The 14,802-nt window shown below is 34.4% G+C and overlaps 1 protein-coding gene across 1 annotated transcript in view; it reads left to right on the forward strand.

Annotated features, from left to right (window-relative positions):
- The first annotated feature begins 4,373 nt into the window (after window positions 1–4,373).
- The window catches only part of APOOL (apolipoprotein O like), a 69,393-nt gene continuing 58,964 nt past the window's right edge, over window positions 4,374–14,802 (forward strand). Inside the window, exons 1-2 of the mRNA XM_061178823.1 lie at window positions 4,374–4,403; window positions 9,768–9,802. Of these exons, the coding sequence (XP_061034806.1) occupies window positions 4,400–4,403; window positions 9,768–9,802 (39 nt within the window). The 5' untranslated portion in view covers window positions 4,374–4,399. The remainder of the gene's footprint in view (window positions 4,404–9,767; window positions 9,803–14,802) is intronic.

Here is a 14,802-nt window from a genome sequence, read left to right on the forward strand (position 1 = left end):
TAATAGTACATGGTTAAATCCTAAATTATCCCAGGCCTTCATAGACTGGGCAGTTTATGTCCTTTGTAGGTAAAATTTTCCATCTCTTTGAAATACTTGAAAATGAGGATATGTTCCTTATCTCTGGCTCCTAAATAGAATAGATCAACTCCTTCTCTGTGTCCCCACTGTACACACTTCTGTTATACTGCTTAAAACCATGTATTGCATTTATTTTTGTGTTTTTCTCCCACGTTAAGCTGAGAGTTTCCTTAAAAACAGAGACCATGTCTTATTCATATTTGTATCTCAAGTCTCTCAGGCTCTTGAGATATAGTATACGGTAGACACTTGAATGGTTGTTGAATGAATGAATGAGTGCATTCTGTGACACCCATATAAGCAAATATAAGATTAAAATTTTTATGTTTAGGTATTTATATTTAAATATATTTAGAGGGAAATTTATCATAACTATAGATTTTAAAATAATTGATAAAAAGGGTAATGTTAACATGAGCTATACTTATGCATTTTTTTCAAAACTTCATTTGAAAAAAATTTCTTTAAAAAATGACTCTTCTAGTGATTTGAAGTTTTAACCTTTATTGATATTTTTGATAATATTTCTGCAGTCCAGAAGAAATATTTGAAGAAATAGTGACAGAATTTTCCAAAAATAATGACATACATCAAATCACAGATCTAAGAATCAGAAAAAAACCTCATGTAAAATAAATACAACACACACACACACACACACACACACACACACACACATCCCACATCCCACTCCCCGGTACACATCACTTCCATACTTCTGAAAAAAAGAGAAAATCTAGCCAGAGAAGAAAGACGCATTACATAAAGAGTAAAAGAGATGAGAATTACAGTATATTTCTCAGAAAGTGCATAAACTAAATAATATTTCTTAAGGAGAGTATTCTTTGTGATTGTGCCTGTGACTCAGAGTTGTTAAATTATACTTCTTACTTGCTTTTCTTTTGAACAATTGAGACTTCTCATCTTTAAAAGCAAAAATAACCCCCAACTCCAAAATCTGCACCTTGTACTGGTAAAGGAAATATTTAATTGTGCCCTATACCAGATTTTATATCATGGTAATCACACTTTAGCTTCCTTATCAAATAGAGGTATGTAGTTACTTTTTTTAGGACTGTATCTTTAACATCATTCCATGATGGGGTGTTTGATTTGTCCTGAACCTCTGTTATGAACTTGTATTTAGGAATTTCTTATTGCATTAAAGCCTGAATTATCTGAGGATTCTAGCTCTACAAAATGCTTCAAGTTCTATTCGACCGCTGAAATAGTATTGATTACACACCAAGTACAGTACAGATGTGCACAAATTCTATGATGTCATTTCTGCTCTAAAGGAGCTGTTTTGTTGACGGAAGACATATCCACATGCAATGGATAATATAAGAGAGCATATATTTAAATATTAAAACATGTAATATGTATAAAAATCCTTAGCAATTCAAGAAGTAACCAACATATATTATGATAGTTTAAGGCCTCTCAGACCTTGAATGATAGCATTTAGTTTACTAAGAATGAAGCAGTTAGCTTGTCAGCAATGGCTTTGGGTTAACATTGTTATATGTTCTAGGAACTTAAGGCAGTTAGGCTGACTAAGTCAGAAAGGTTAATTTGGGTTTACTTATAGAAGATACAATTGGATTAGAAATAGGAAAATGGTGAAGTGTTTGAATGCTAGGATAAGTTGGAATTTTGTTTTGAAGGCAGCAAAAGCCATTGAAACAGATCCAAAATACTTTATGATTATTTAAATTTAATGTAAAATATTACAGATGTACAAAGACGTATTAGTGAACACTGCAAATGCAGTTGAAGCCTCCTGTGTATCCTTCCAACTCTGATTGCATTCCCCTTGCTCCCTGAACTCCCCATAGCCACTATCCTCACTTTTGTATTTAACATTGCTATGCCTGTTTTTAAGCGTTATATGAATTTTATTTTTGCTGCTTATGTTCTCCTGCATCTTGTTTTTATCAAAGCATTGTTTGTGATATTTACTCATGTTTGTATGTGTAGCTCTAGTTCATTCCTTTCCATTGTGCGTAGTATTCTGCTCTAAGAATATAACACATTTACTTCTCTATTCTCTTAATGGATGTTGTGATGACTTCCCCCACACCTTTTTCTGTTACAGATAAGACCGTTATGAACAATCATATGCAAGTCTCCTTGGGCTCGTGTGAGAGTTTCCCTGCTCTACCTGCTGTATGACTTTGGTCAAATCACTTAACCTGTCTAAACCTTATTCTGTAGCATTGTATACTAGGAAATATTAAAAGATAATATATGCTGTGCACAATGCTATGCCCGGGCTATAGCAAATGTCCAGTAATTTCTAGCTGCTGTTTTTATCAGTATTTAAAAGAATCTTTATATTCCCAGCACCTAGTATAATGCTACATTTCTTTTGACCTTCAGATCCCAATTTAAGTCACACCTCCTTCATGCCGGTGGGCTGATAACCTGTTTCTCATGACAGTGAACATCAGTAGTCTCAAGCAAGTAGAATAGGAATTTGTTGTGTTATATTATCAATTTTTATTAAAATGAGTATATATTTATAGCCTTGTTTCTTCTTAGACTTATTTTGATTTCTTTCAGACCCTTGATGGTTATTCATGATGTTTTTAATAACAGAAATCATCTTTAAAAGTATAAAATATAACGTGTTTATTTGGTTACCATACCATTTATATGTAATTTGAATGCAGAGATTGTTGCAGAGATTGTTTACTAAAAAACTATCCTGTGAAACATGACTTAAGTTACTTTTAAGAATAACCCAGATTTAAGGATTCCATTGGTAAAATTCTAGTAGAGTGGGAATGAGATTACCATTTTCATTGATCATCTATAAAAGCCTAACTGATAAGAGTGTAAATTAAGGCATACTAGAGTCTCGAACCTTCAAGGATTGAGATGCTAAAGGCTTTATAGTTTGTGGCTGTTTTACCCCTATAGCTTTTTCACAGGTTCTTTATTTTTGATCTCAGTATTTCAGTCCTTTGAAATAGACTGTTTGAAATGCTGACATGGAAGGCTCAAATTGTACAGATACATTTTCATAGTTTGATTATTTGTTCTTCAGTACCACTATCTTTTTCAAGAGTTTTATGAAAAAATACAGGCAAAGTTTTAAAATTCCCTATTTCAGCAAAGTATCTGCTTTTCATGTACCAGTATAATAAATAATGCTGTAGCTGATAGACTCTGTTCTCAGTAGATTTAATGATAGTTTATTCTCTTAAAGATGATTCACCCACTCATTTTCTGAAGAAAATAAGCACCATGATATATACAGACTTGTTAGTGACTCACTGGTGATTACTTTAAAACAAGGCATCCTTGTGTAAGAGTTTTATGTTGCTGTCGAGAAATATTAGCTGTTACGCGATAGCTACAAAATGAAGCATTAGCACCTTTTCTTCTTTCAGTTTTACTCAGAAAAAAAGATGGTAATATCTCTGTTAAAGCAGAAGATGAGTTCAGTAGCACTTGCCATTGTCAGAAATTTATTACCCTTGGAAGTAGTACAAGGAGACACAGGAGTGCATTCCAGAAGTTAATAATGGGGAATTAAAATATGCTTTCATTGGCAGGAGTGGCTGGACCTGTGCTGCATGACCCAAAGGAGTGGAACTAGGAGCCGTGAAAATTATATGGATATGTGTTTCAGTTCAGTCTATGGAGGAACTTGCTTAAAGAGCTGTGAAAAGATGGAATGATCTATTAGCGGAGTTTCCCATTACTAAAGGGGGTCATACATAAACTTGAGGGTCACTTGATAGTGTGTTACAGAAGGGATTCTATCATCAGAGGAATGGTTGGACCAGAAGACCTTTAAGGTCCCTTTGCATTCTGAGACTAAAACTCTAGTACAAAGAAGGTAGTATGCCTGAAACTCAGCACTATATTTTGAAACCAGTCTCTCTTTTACCATTTTATGTTGGTTTCAATAATCATTAGTTTACTCAGGAGCAGTACTTGATCTTTCAGGCCAATTTTTGTTCTTCCCATCTTCTACCTAATATTTCAGAAGAGGCTAAACTTTATCAGTTGTATAGTTATGCCCCTGTGTTTGGTTTCCTCTGGAGTATTTGTAGTTTAGCTCGGTGGACAAAGGAAATCACCCAGAAATCACCCAGTAAGTCACAGTCTTCTCTCCCCTGCTGATAAGGCAAGCTATTAGCCCTTCAGATCTGCCAAGCAAAGGAAAGGGAGAAAGAAGGAAAAGTAGGAAATGGAGGTAAAATAAGTATTGAAAAATAATTGGAACAAATAGTCGCTGAAAAAAATAAAAGGGTGGGGGAGAGAGGTGAGGACAAGAAAGAGCAAACAGTGGGAGCGATTGGAGATGGGTAAGCTACTTTTTCTTCTACCAGGGATGGAAGACTGTAACTTTCCTCTCTTCCCTACCCAAGTCTAGTGGTCTCAAATCAGAAACAGCCCTGTGGTGATGAGATTTTCCTTGTGAACAGCTCCTCAGGCACCAGCCCCACACTGAGAGGAATACTTCTTTTCATGCCTTTCCAACTCCCCCCATTTCTGAATCTTTTGACCTCCAAAAAATGAAGCCTTTTTAAAACTATATTTAAGCAATTATAGTATAAAGGAATATTTTTTCCTAAGGGATTCCTTAAGCAAGGTATTATTGACCATTCTAGCTAAAAATGCATCAATTTAGATAGAAAGTATTATATTTTAAGGTATTTATTTGATTTAGTATAATAATCACCACATTAATTTGACCAAAAAGTTTTGTCATGGCACATTGAAAGTAGAATGTTGTTTCTAGTAAGAAATAATCACGCTTGCTCTGTTGTCCACTTAGATATAGTCTTCAGAAGTTTGAAATTTAGTCAAGAAATGTGTTATAAGAATACTACATTCCATTTATCTAGCACTAAACAGTTTATAAAATTTTCATGTATTATAGTGTTTGATTCTTGGAACATTCTTGTGAAAATTTTTAGTAAGAAGAGAAATATTCTCTATTGCATTTATACTTGTATCAGGATAGGATGCATTTGTGATAAATTTTAGTTGTGGTGGGCCTGGATTTAATTGGGTCCCCAAATGCTTCAGAGAGTGTGGTGGAGCCTGCAAGCATATGCAAAATTTTGAGAATAACTACATTTTGGGGGACCATAATGCATAATTTTCATTGGATTCTCAAAAAATTAAGATCATTAAATCAGTCTTACAATTTCAGATCAGCTTTAGGACTTTTAGTTATCATTTGCCTTCACAAATACTTGGCACATAGGTAGTCAGTAAATGTTACATAGAAGAACTTGCTAGATTACCTATGTATACTACCTTATTTAAACCTGTGAATGATTTTATTACTTTTTTTGAGATCCTTAGTCCTGCAAAGCCCTTTGAATACAAAGAGGCATAAGACTACTCACAAGGAACCTGCATTTTAGTAGAAAAATAGGCTATATATATTTCAGTGGGTAAATAATAATGTAACATTATGTTTGTTTAATTCCAGGTTAGTGTTTCATACAAATAACTTTATGAACTCAGAGAGATGACTATGAGTGATCTAGTAGGACTTGAGCTAAACCTTCAAGGAAGGACAGAGTTTAGGCAGTGTATTCATTCAACAAATAGTTTTTGAGTACCTGCTACGTGCCAGGCACTGTTAGGTGCAGGAGAGGTGAAGACATTCTAGCAGGGAAAATGAAATGAGTGAAGGCACTGAGGAAGGAATGTACTTGACATGTTTCTGCCTAGGAAGATTAATTTGGCTAGAGCCAGAGAGCCTAACAGGACATTGGTCCATAAGACATTTGGTTTATAAGACATTTGGACAACACCAAAAGGTCCTTGAAATTTGGTCCTGTCTAAAACGTCCATGAGCATATTTGGTCTGTGCCAAATGGTTTTGGACAGGACCAAATATCAAGGACCTTTTGGCATGTCTTTTGGACGTTTTGCACAACACCAAATATCTGCTAACCCCAGAGGGTATATAGAGAAGGATAAACTAAGATGGTTTATTTGTTTGTTGAACCAGGATAATAAAGCAGTATTTTAGAAAGATTCATTTCATTTCCTGTATAGTTTACTTAATCCTATTTTGAAATTTAGCAGCAACTGAATTCTAAATGGACAACATCTTGAAAATCAACTCTTACTGGAGTATTACTGTCTTCTCAAGTAAATAGAATGCTCTCAATATTCCTTTCCCACATCACTACAAGGTAGATATAGCCTAATTTCTTTGCTATGTATAGCACACATGTTTGTAAATATGTATCGTGAAAGGGAGCTGTTAGGTGTTTTTTAAAATTTAGTTACTGATTTTGACAATAAGTTAGTATTTGTCGGACCCTGATTACCATAAACTGACTAAAATTGAATTATGCCAATCTGTGTTACTGTTTCTGGAGGATTTTTAAAAAATGTTTACGTAACTGCTACATTCCCTGTTTTTATTTTTAATTTTCTACTTAAATTTTTATTTATCTAAGGTAAACTTTTGACACTTTCAAGTGTTACTCAGTAACAATTACATCACAATTATTGAGTGTTCATAAATTCCAAAATAATTTTGTTCTTTCATACATCATAATTAAAGCACTAGGTGCTTGAAATGCTTTAACATTAATTAATGTTCTATAATTTAATAATACAGTAAAAACCATACCTATCCAAGCTACACTGAGGCGGGCAGTTATTTATTCTGTCTAATTTAAGACTGGCCTTTTAAGTGCTGGAACTTTAATTTTGATGAAGATCAGAGCTCAAGTGTACCATGTACTTCCCATCCATCTTAAACCTATTCATCATCATTTGGTATCTTCGTTGTTTAACTTTGCCAATATTAATATGCTATAGCTGTTATTCTTAATGAAGATACTATATAGATAGTGAATGGTATTGAACGCGGAAATAGCCTTAGGATATGCTATCTTGAAAACATTTCTGGTGTCATTTTCTTTTTTTGAAATAAAATATATGCAACTTCTTAGCTTTGTGGGCAGTGTCACATGCTCAATAAACTGAAGGCAGCCTTTTTCCAAGTGTTTTTCTGCCCTCCAAAGGTCACTGGTGATACTTGTGTCCTTTTCCTTGTCTGCCCCATTGAAAATATTCTGTATGTTTCCTGCACCATTAACATAAGATACTTTCTGATGCATAGTAGTAGGCATTCAAAAAACATTATTTATCCCTTTCCTGTTACTAATGTATTAGAGTAGAAGTATTATTTTGTCAGCACATTCATCTTCAGATTATTTCACTTTTACAGATGTGCTATAGGTCACTACTTCCTCTTAGTATTCCTTGATATTTAATTTCCAAGAAAAGACCAGATCCTATGTACCATTTAAAATGGCATTTTAAATATAAACAACAGAACAGAGAGATGGAAGAACCTGGGTTTTTGATAAGTCACCAAATCAATCCTAAAGTTCTGTCTACTTCCAGACTTCCTATTACATGAGAGAATAATGTTTGTCATTGTTGAAGCCTGTTTAAGTTGGGGATTCCAAAACTTTAGCCAAAACCATCCTAAATCCCCAATATTGAATTTTTGTAAAGATTAAAAAACTCAATGGATGTAAAGCACCTGGCACATAGTAAGTGCTCCTTAAACACAGAACACCCTGTCTTCAGGGATCGCTTATATTTTCAGGGACATTATATTAAGGCATAGAACAGGTACCACTACCAGGTTGTAGAGCTGTTGCATTTTTAACTTCATTGCTGATTCTCTTTCTTTCCCAACCATGGTGTGTGCCTCTGCTACTATCTTTTATTCTGCTTTTATTCTTTCTTATCTCTTACATTTCTTGTTACTTCTTCCACTTTTTGGCTTTTGTATAATAAATCTAGCCTTTTGTAAACACAACTAGCCAATTGGAATACTCTTGCCTATAATACTCAGCTCTTTGGTTCTTTTCCCTTTTGTCGGTTACTGGATGTTCAGGGACAGCTTTTTGGCCACAAGAGTTTCTACAACATGAGGTCTTGTTTCTTTTCCCCCTACCCACGTTTTAGAACTCCTTTAGGTACCTAAAAGTTTTAGGTAGCAAAGGTCATACTGTACCTAATAATAAGCATGGTTTATGAAAGAGACAGATTTCTAAAAGCCGCAGGAAAATTAATCTTACTTTGGAGTCACACCATTTTTCTTAGTCAGCTCCAGCTGCTATAACAAAATACCCCAGACTGGCTGGTTTAAACAACAGGTATTTATTTCTCACAGTTCTGGAGGCTGGGAAGTCCAAGATCATGGTGCCAGCAGATTTGGTTGTTGATGAGGGCTCTCTTCCTGGGTTGCATACTGCCACCATCAAGCTGTGTGCTCTCATGACATCTTTGTGCATGCTGCAGGGGAGGTGGGGAGAATTCTCATGTCTCTTCCTTTTCGTATAAAGACACTAATCTCATTATGGGGGGGCTCCACCCTTGTGACTTCTTCTGAACTTAATCACTTCCCAAAAGCCCCACCTCCTAATACCACCACATTAGGGGTTAGTACATCAACATAGGAAACTGGGGGGATACTACAAACATTCAATCCATAGTACCATGTATATTTTTACATCTTAACATTAGGTAAGTTTGATGTCATTGGGAAAAAAATATCTTTTCTTGCAGAATGTCTCCCCAGCACCCCGTTATTTCAGTTTGGGATTGCATTTGATCATCATGTGTCCCCATAGTGTTGTTAGACTAGAAGTAATAAAACTGCTATTCAAATATTTTATAAATATTATTTTAGAAAAACACTGGGTGATAGTGGACAACTATCATAGAAAGCAGCCTTGTGTTTATAGTACAAGTAACAGGTTTCATAATTTTTCCCAGGTGGTACTTTTTTGGTTTTGTTTTTAGCAAAAATGTCAGTTCACGGCTAAGGGGAAAATAAGCAATTTCATGATTTGACAGTTTTCATGTCAAATAAGCCAACAAATGTTTCTCTAATAGATTTTGGGTTTATTTGTAGACTTTTGATGACCATTAATAAATTAAACCATGTTTGTATTTCATAAGCCTTGTGTTTCATACCATAACAAATTTCAGGTGAGAGACCTGTTTAAGGCATAAATCTGGCTTATTCCAAGATTAAACCTATGGAATAATATATAATAATGTATAAACAGAGAGGTTATCCTCTTTTATTTTTTATTGAAGTATAGTTGATGTATAATATTATATAAATTACAGGTGAACAGTATAGTGATTCACAACTTTTAAAGGTCATGTCCCATTTATAGTTATAAAATGCTATATTCCCTGTGTTGTACAATATATCCTTGTAGCTTATTTTATACCTACTAGTTTGTACCTCTTAATCCCCTACCCCTGTATAGCCACTTCCCCTCCCTCTCCCCACTGGTAACCACTGGTTTGTTCTCTATATCCGTGAGTCTGCTGCTTTTTTGTTATATTCACTAGTTTGTTATATTTTTTAGATTCCACATGTAAGTGATGTTTGTCTTTCTCTCTCTGACTTATTTCACTTAGCATAATGTCCTCCAAGTCTATCTATGTTGCTGCAAATGGCAAATTTTCATTCTTTTTTATGGCTGAGTAATATTCCATTGTGTGTGTGTGTGTGTATACATACCACATCTCCTTTATCCATCTATCTGTTGATGGACACTTAGGTTGCTCCCATATCTTGGCAACTGTAAATAATGATGCTGTATGAACATTGGGGTGCATGTATATTTTCAAATTAGTGTTTTTATTTTTTTCAGGTATATACCCAGGAGTGGAATTGTTGGGTCATATGGTAATTCTATTTTTAGTTTTTTTGAGAAGGCTCCGTACTGATTTCCACAGTGGCTGCACCACTTTACATTTCCACCAACAGTGTACAAGGGTTCCCTTTCAGAGAGGTTATCTTGGATTTGCTAATTATTATCCCCAGCTCTAAGTTTTAACACTTCAGGAAAGTGGTAATGATCTGTAGGCCAAATGAAAATCTAAAGAATGGATAAAGATGATATGATTACTTCATATTTTAAACCTTACATCTTACATTTGTCCAAGGATAGGTTACTTTGACCTGATGATTTGCTATCATTAATTTATACTAAAACATGTACTTGATACAAGGCTGGAGTAAAGTAGCTACAACACTGGTAAGATTTAGTCCTTGTCTTTAAGGAAAATGCCCTTGGAAGTAGTACAGGAGACACAGTATTATAGGTTTGTTTTCATGATTTTATGAGACTGTTTTCTGATTTATACATTTAGACCACCTTTTAGAACCATTCCTATAAAAGGATAAAATTTCTCATTTTCCTATTTTCCTTTTACTTTCTTGAAAATGTAATGCCATTATATTCTTCTACAGTGGTATAAACAGTGTCCAGTTCTTTCTTCTGCTGTTTTCAGGTTAGCATATATGCCCTGAATGGATGGATATAGAGTTAAAACTGGTATGTTTGAAAGCAAAAATCATATAAATCATTTTCTTTTCTTATTGAATAAATTTGACATGTAATGTTGTGTAAGTTTAAGGTGTACAGCGTGTTACTTTTATACATTTATATGTTATAATATGACTGCTATTATAACAATATTTATCAAATTACATAATTACAGTACAATATTGTCTATATTGTGCATTAGATCTCTGTGGCTTATTTACTACTTATAAGTTTGTACCCTTAAACCCCATCAATCTTATTCCCCTCCCCCACTTCCCTTAGTAACCATCATTTTACTCTCTGGTTTTTACAGGTTTGACTTTTTTAGATTTCACATATAAGTGACATCATCCTGTACTTTTGCTTCTCTGACTTATCTGGCTTAGTATAATGTGCTCAAAGTCCATCCATGTTGCGAATGGTATGATATCCTCCTTTCTCATGGATGAATAATATTCCATTTTGTACATGTACCACGTCTTTTTTATCCATTCATCCATTGGTGGGTTTTTGGATTGTTTCCGTATCTTGGCTGTTGTGAATAATGCTGTGATAAACATAAGAGTGTATATATCTCATCAAAATCTTTTTTTATTAATTAATTAATTTTTTAAATTTTTGGCTGCATTGGGTCTTCATTGCGGCATGCAGGATCTTCTTTGAGGCATGGGAGATCTTTGTTGTGGCGTGTGGGCTTCTCTCTAGTTGTGGCGTGCGGGTTTTCTCTCTCTAGTTGTGGAGCGTGGGCTCTGTAGTTTGCGGCACGTGGGCTGTCTAGTTGATGTCCGCGAGTTCAGTAGTTGTGGCGTGCGGGCTTAGTTGCCCTGTGGCATGTGAGATCTTAGTTCCCCGACCAGGGATCAAACCCGCGTCCCCTGCATTGGAGGGCAGATTCTTTACCACTGGACCACCAGGGAAGTCCCCTCATCAAAATCTTAATCTCTTCTTTTTGATAGAATCATAAGAAAATCCTAAAGGTTGGAGCTCTAAGGCAGTGCTGTCCAGTAAAACTTTCTTCAATGGTGAAAATGTTCTATTTCTATGCCGTCCAGTATGGTACCCACTGGAGTCACATGTATCTACTGAGGCCTTGAAATGTGGCTAAGGGAATGAAGTGGCCTTATTTTTCCAGCTCTCATACTGTGAACAGGTGTCCCTTTTGTGGTAAATAGTGCTAAGTGTTTTCACTTTTTTTTTTTTTGGAAAAACTGAATTTTTAATTTTTAAATTTTCATTAATTGAAACATAAATTTAAATAACACATGTAGATATCGTCTACCTTATTGGATAGTGCAATTCTAAGGCCCTAAGACATTATCTGCTCAAGGTCTTTCATTTTACAAATAAAGACGCTTTGGCCCAGAGAGATGACATGACTAACTAGAGATTACATAGTTGTTCAAGAACAGAGCTGGGACTAAATACAGGTGTCTTGATGGCCAAGTCAGTGGTATTACTAGATCACTTTGAAATTTTAAGTTGCTAATCAAATTGGAATTATTACTTTTATTCCATCTATTGTGTTTAGTAATAATTACCCATTTTTCCTATCCTTTCTACTGCTTCCTCTCCTTCACACACACTTACATTATCTCCATTAAAAAAATGGTGTCTTTTTCAGCTCGGTGCTTTGTGACCACCTAGAGGGGTGGGATAGGGAGGGTGGGAGGGAGGGAGATGCAAGAGGGAAGAGATATGGGGACATATGTATATGTATAACTGATTCACTTTGTTATAAAGCAGAAACTAACACACCATTGTAAAGCAATTATACTCCAATAAAGATGTTAAGGAAAAAAAATGGTGTCTTTAGGAAGAAGTTTTTATTTTTTTATTTTTTTTAGGAAGAAGTTTTTAAATTCATTTATTTAATTAAGTAGGAGGTAATTTTTAGTTGTGTATGTTTTTAAATGACTTTTAAATTCTTGAAATTCCCTCTGTGGTCTTCACATTTAAGATGTTCGATGTGAGTAAAAGTGTGATTCTGATTATATAATCTAGAGTATTATTTTAATATAAGGTAATTATTTGTTGGTGACTTTCCTTCTGGTTTTTAGAGAAACAAAATGGCAATATCTTATCTGTAGTAAATTATATACTTGGAAATTATCACTGAACTTTAGAATCATGCATTGTCAAAATTAGAAGGAAGTGTAGACATTTTGTAGTGCAGCTTCCTTTCACAAATGGGCAATCTGACACACAGTGAGGGGGAATTAACTTGTAAAAGGTGACATAGTGAATTATTAGCAGAGCGCAGACTAGAGCACAGCTTTTCCAATTCACAGCCTGGTGTTCTTTCCACTGTATCACTACTTCCTCTCAGATCTTCACAAGTAAACAACTCAAAAGGCACTAAGCATACAAAGTTCTGTTAAGCTGCTGATGGCTGTACTGAACTTTGATGACTAATCTCAACTTGTCACAACTCATTGGGTGCTGGAAATAGACTCACCAAGTTCTTGAGCCAAATATTTTAAAGCAGTTTACACTTGCAATATTGCAAGCACAATTGAATTTTCTTACAAATCTCAACTTGAAGGTCTATCTGGCTGTTTGTGTGGGGTACTTTGTTGCATAGCTATATTCCAATACACCATGGTGTCTTTTAATGTATTTCTCCATCTTCTATATTTCCTGTATCATGATAATATAAGATAATCAACTGATAAATCTTATTCTAATTCAGAACTACAGGATCTTGCTTTAACTTCATTAATCTTACATCTTTCTCCCACACTGAAAATCCCAATCTTTAAAATGCCAGCATATTTAAATGTCTCCTTGTATAACATACACAGAGCAGGTTCATAATAAAATACCAAAACTGCCACTAACTATGATTATTAAGTTTTAAGGTTTGTTTGTTTGTTGATGTTCTCTTTGTCCTTTGGGTGTAGCCCAATTACTGGTTGTAAGTTCATTTTGAATTGTTCCTGTCTGTGTGATCATTGCCTCAACATTGTTTATTTCATTTTCCTCTTAGTTTTTAGGGCTTACCTTTCTAAATTTCAGTTTTGTTTTATACTTATCACAGGACTCTTGATTTAATAAAATAGCATTTACTACATGATAATATATCTCTAAAGCAGAATTAATGATTAGGACTGATTTTAGATTAGCCTATAATAATTATATGCTCCTTCTTACAAAATAAGTAACAAAAATTCTTATAGAAGAGAACTTTAAATTTCAATTCTGTTAGTAAAGAAGAGAAAACAGATATGTTTATACTCCCAAGTAAAGTTGGACCGGTTAATTCTCTGCCTTATTTTTCCAGCTCTCATACTGTGAACAAGTGTCCCTTTTGTGGTAAATAGTGCTAAGTGTTTTCACTTTTTTTTTTTTTTTTGGAAATGCTGCTATTTGAAATGGCTCCATGCATAGTACAGAAGTGCTATCTAGTGTTCTTAAGTGCAAGAAAGCTGTGATATGCCTTAGGGAGAAAATATGTATGTTGGATAAACTTCATCGTGGCATGAGTTATAGTGCTGTTGGCTGTGAGTTCAATGTTACTGAATCAACAATATATAGTAAACAAGGTGTCTTTAAACAGAAACACATATAAAACAAGGTTATGTATTGATCAGTTGATGAAAATGTAACCAGAGGTTCACAAGAAATTAACCCTGTGTTTTCCCCAGGAGTAGTGTTCATTATTCCCTAAATCAGTGTTCATGGCTACTTTATGGAATATAACTACTGCAAATAATGCGAATCAACTATATTTTGATTACAGAAGTACTTGGAAGGGTTGAGTCTCATGGGGGAGTTAACTGATGCTCATCTTCAGTCTTGCTATTTGTAAATCTCTATATGATAGAATTCTGTTCTAGGACCTGTTTGTTATCTTTAATAGGAAGGTAATTGATTTTAAACAAGACACATAATTTTGAATTGACAAGTCATTATTTTGAAGTTACAAATAATTTTAACTCAAGGTCTTACCTTGTTAAAACTAGGATTGCCTCTGCCCAATTTTAATACTATTTAACTAACAGCCTTATGAGCCTGTAAATTTTATAATACCCCCAAGCTTTGATGTTCTTTAAATACCTTATTTTATTTTCTAAATTAGGCATTAGCAACTGTTTTTTCTATAAAGGGGCAGATAGTAAATATGTTAGACTTGTAGGACACAAAAGGTCACATATTCTTCTTTGTTTTCTGTTTGTTTATTTTATTTTTATAAATTTTAAAATATGTTTTAAAAACAAAACATTTTTAGCTCAGAGTCCAGACCAGATTTATCCCAGATCTGTAGTTTACCAATCCATATTCTAATTTTTTCAGTGTGGTATATAATCAGCTGTCTCTCTGGATAGTGATGCCTTTTTCATCAGTATAACCTGTGTTT

Source organism: Eubalaena glacialis, chromosome X, assembly GCF_028564815.1.
Source record: "Eubalaena glacialis isolate mEubGla1 chromosome X, mEubGla1.1.hap2.+ XY, whole genome shotgun sequence".
Lineage (NCBI taxonomy): Eukaryota > Metazoa > Chordata > Mammalia > Artiodactyla > Balaenidae > Eubalaena > Eubalaena glacialis.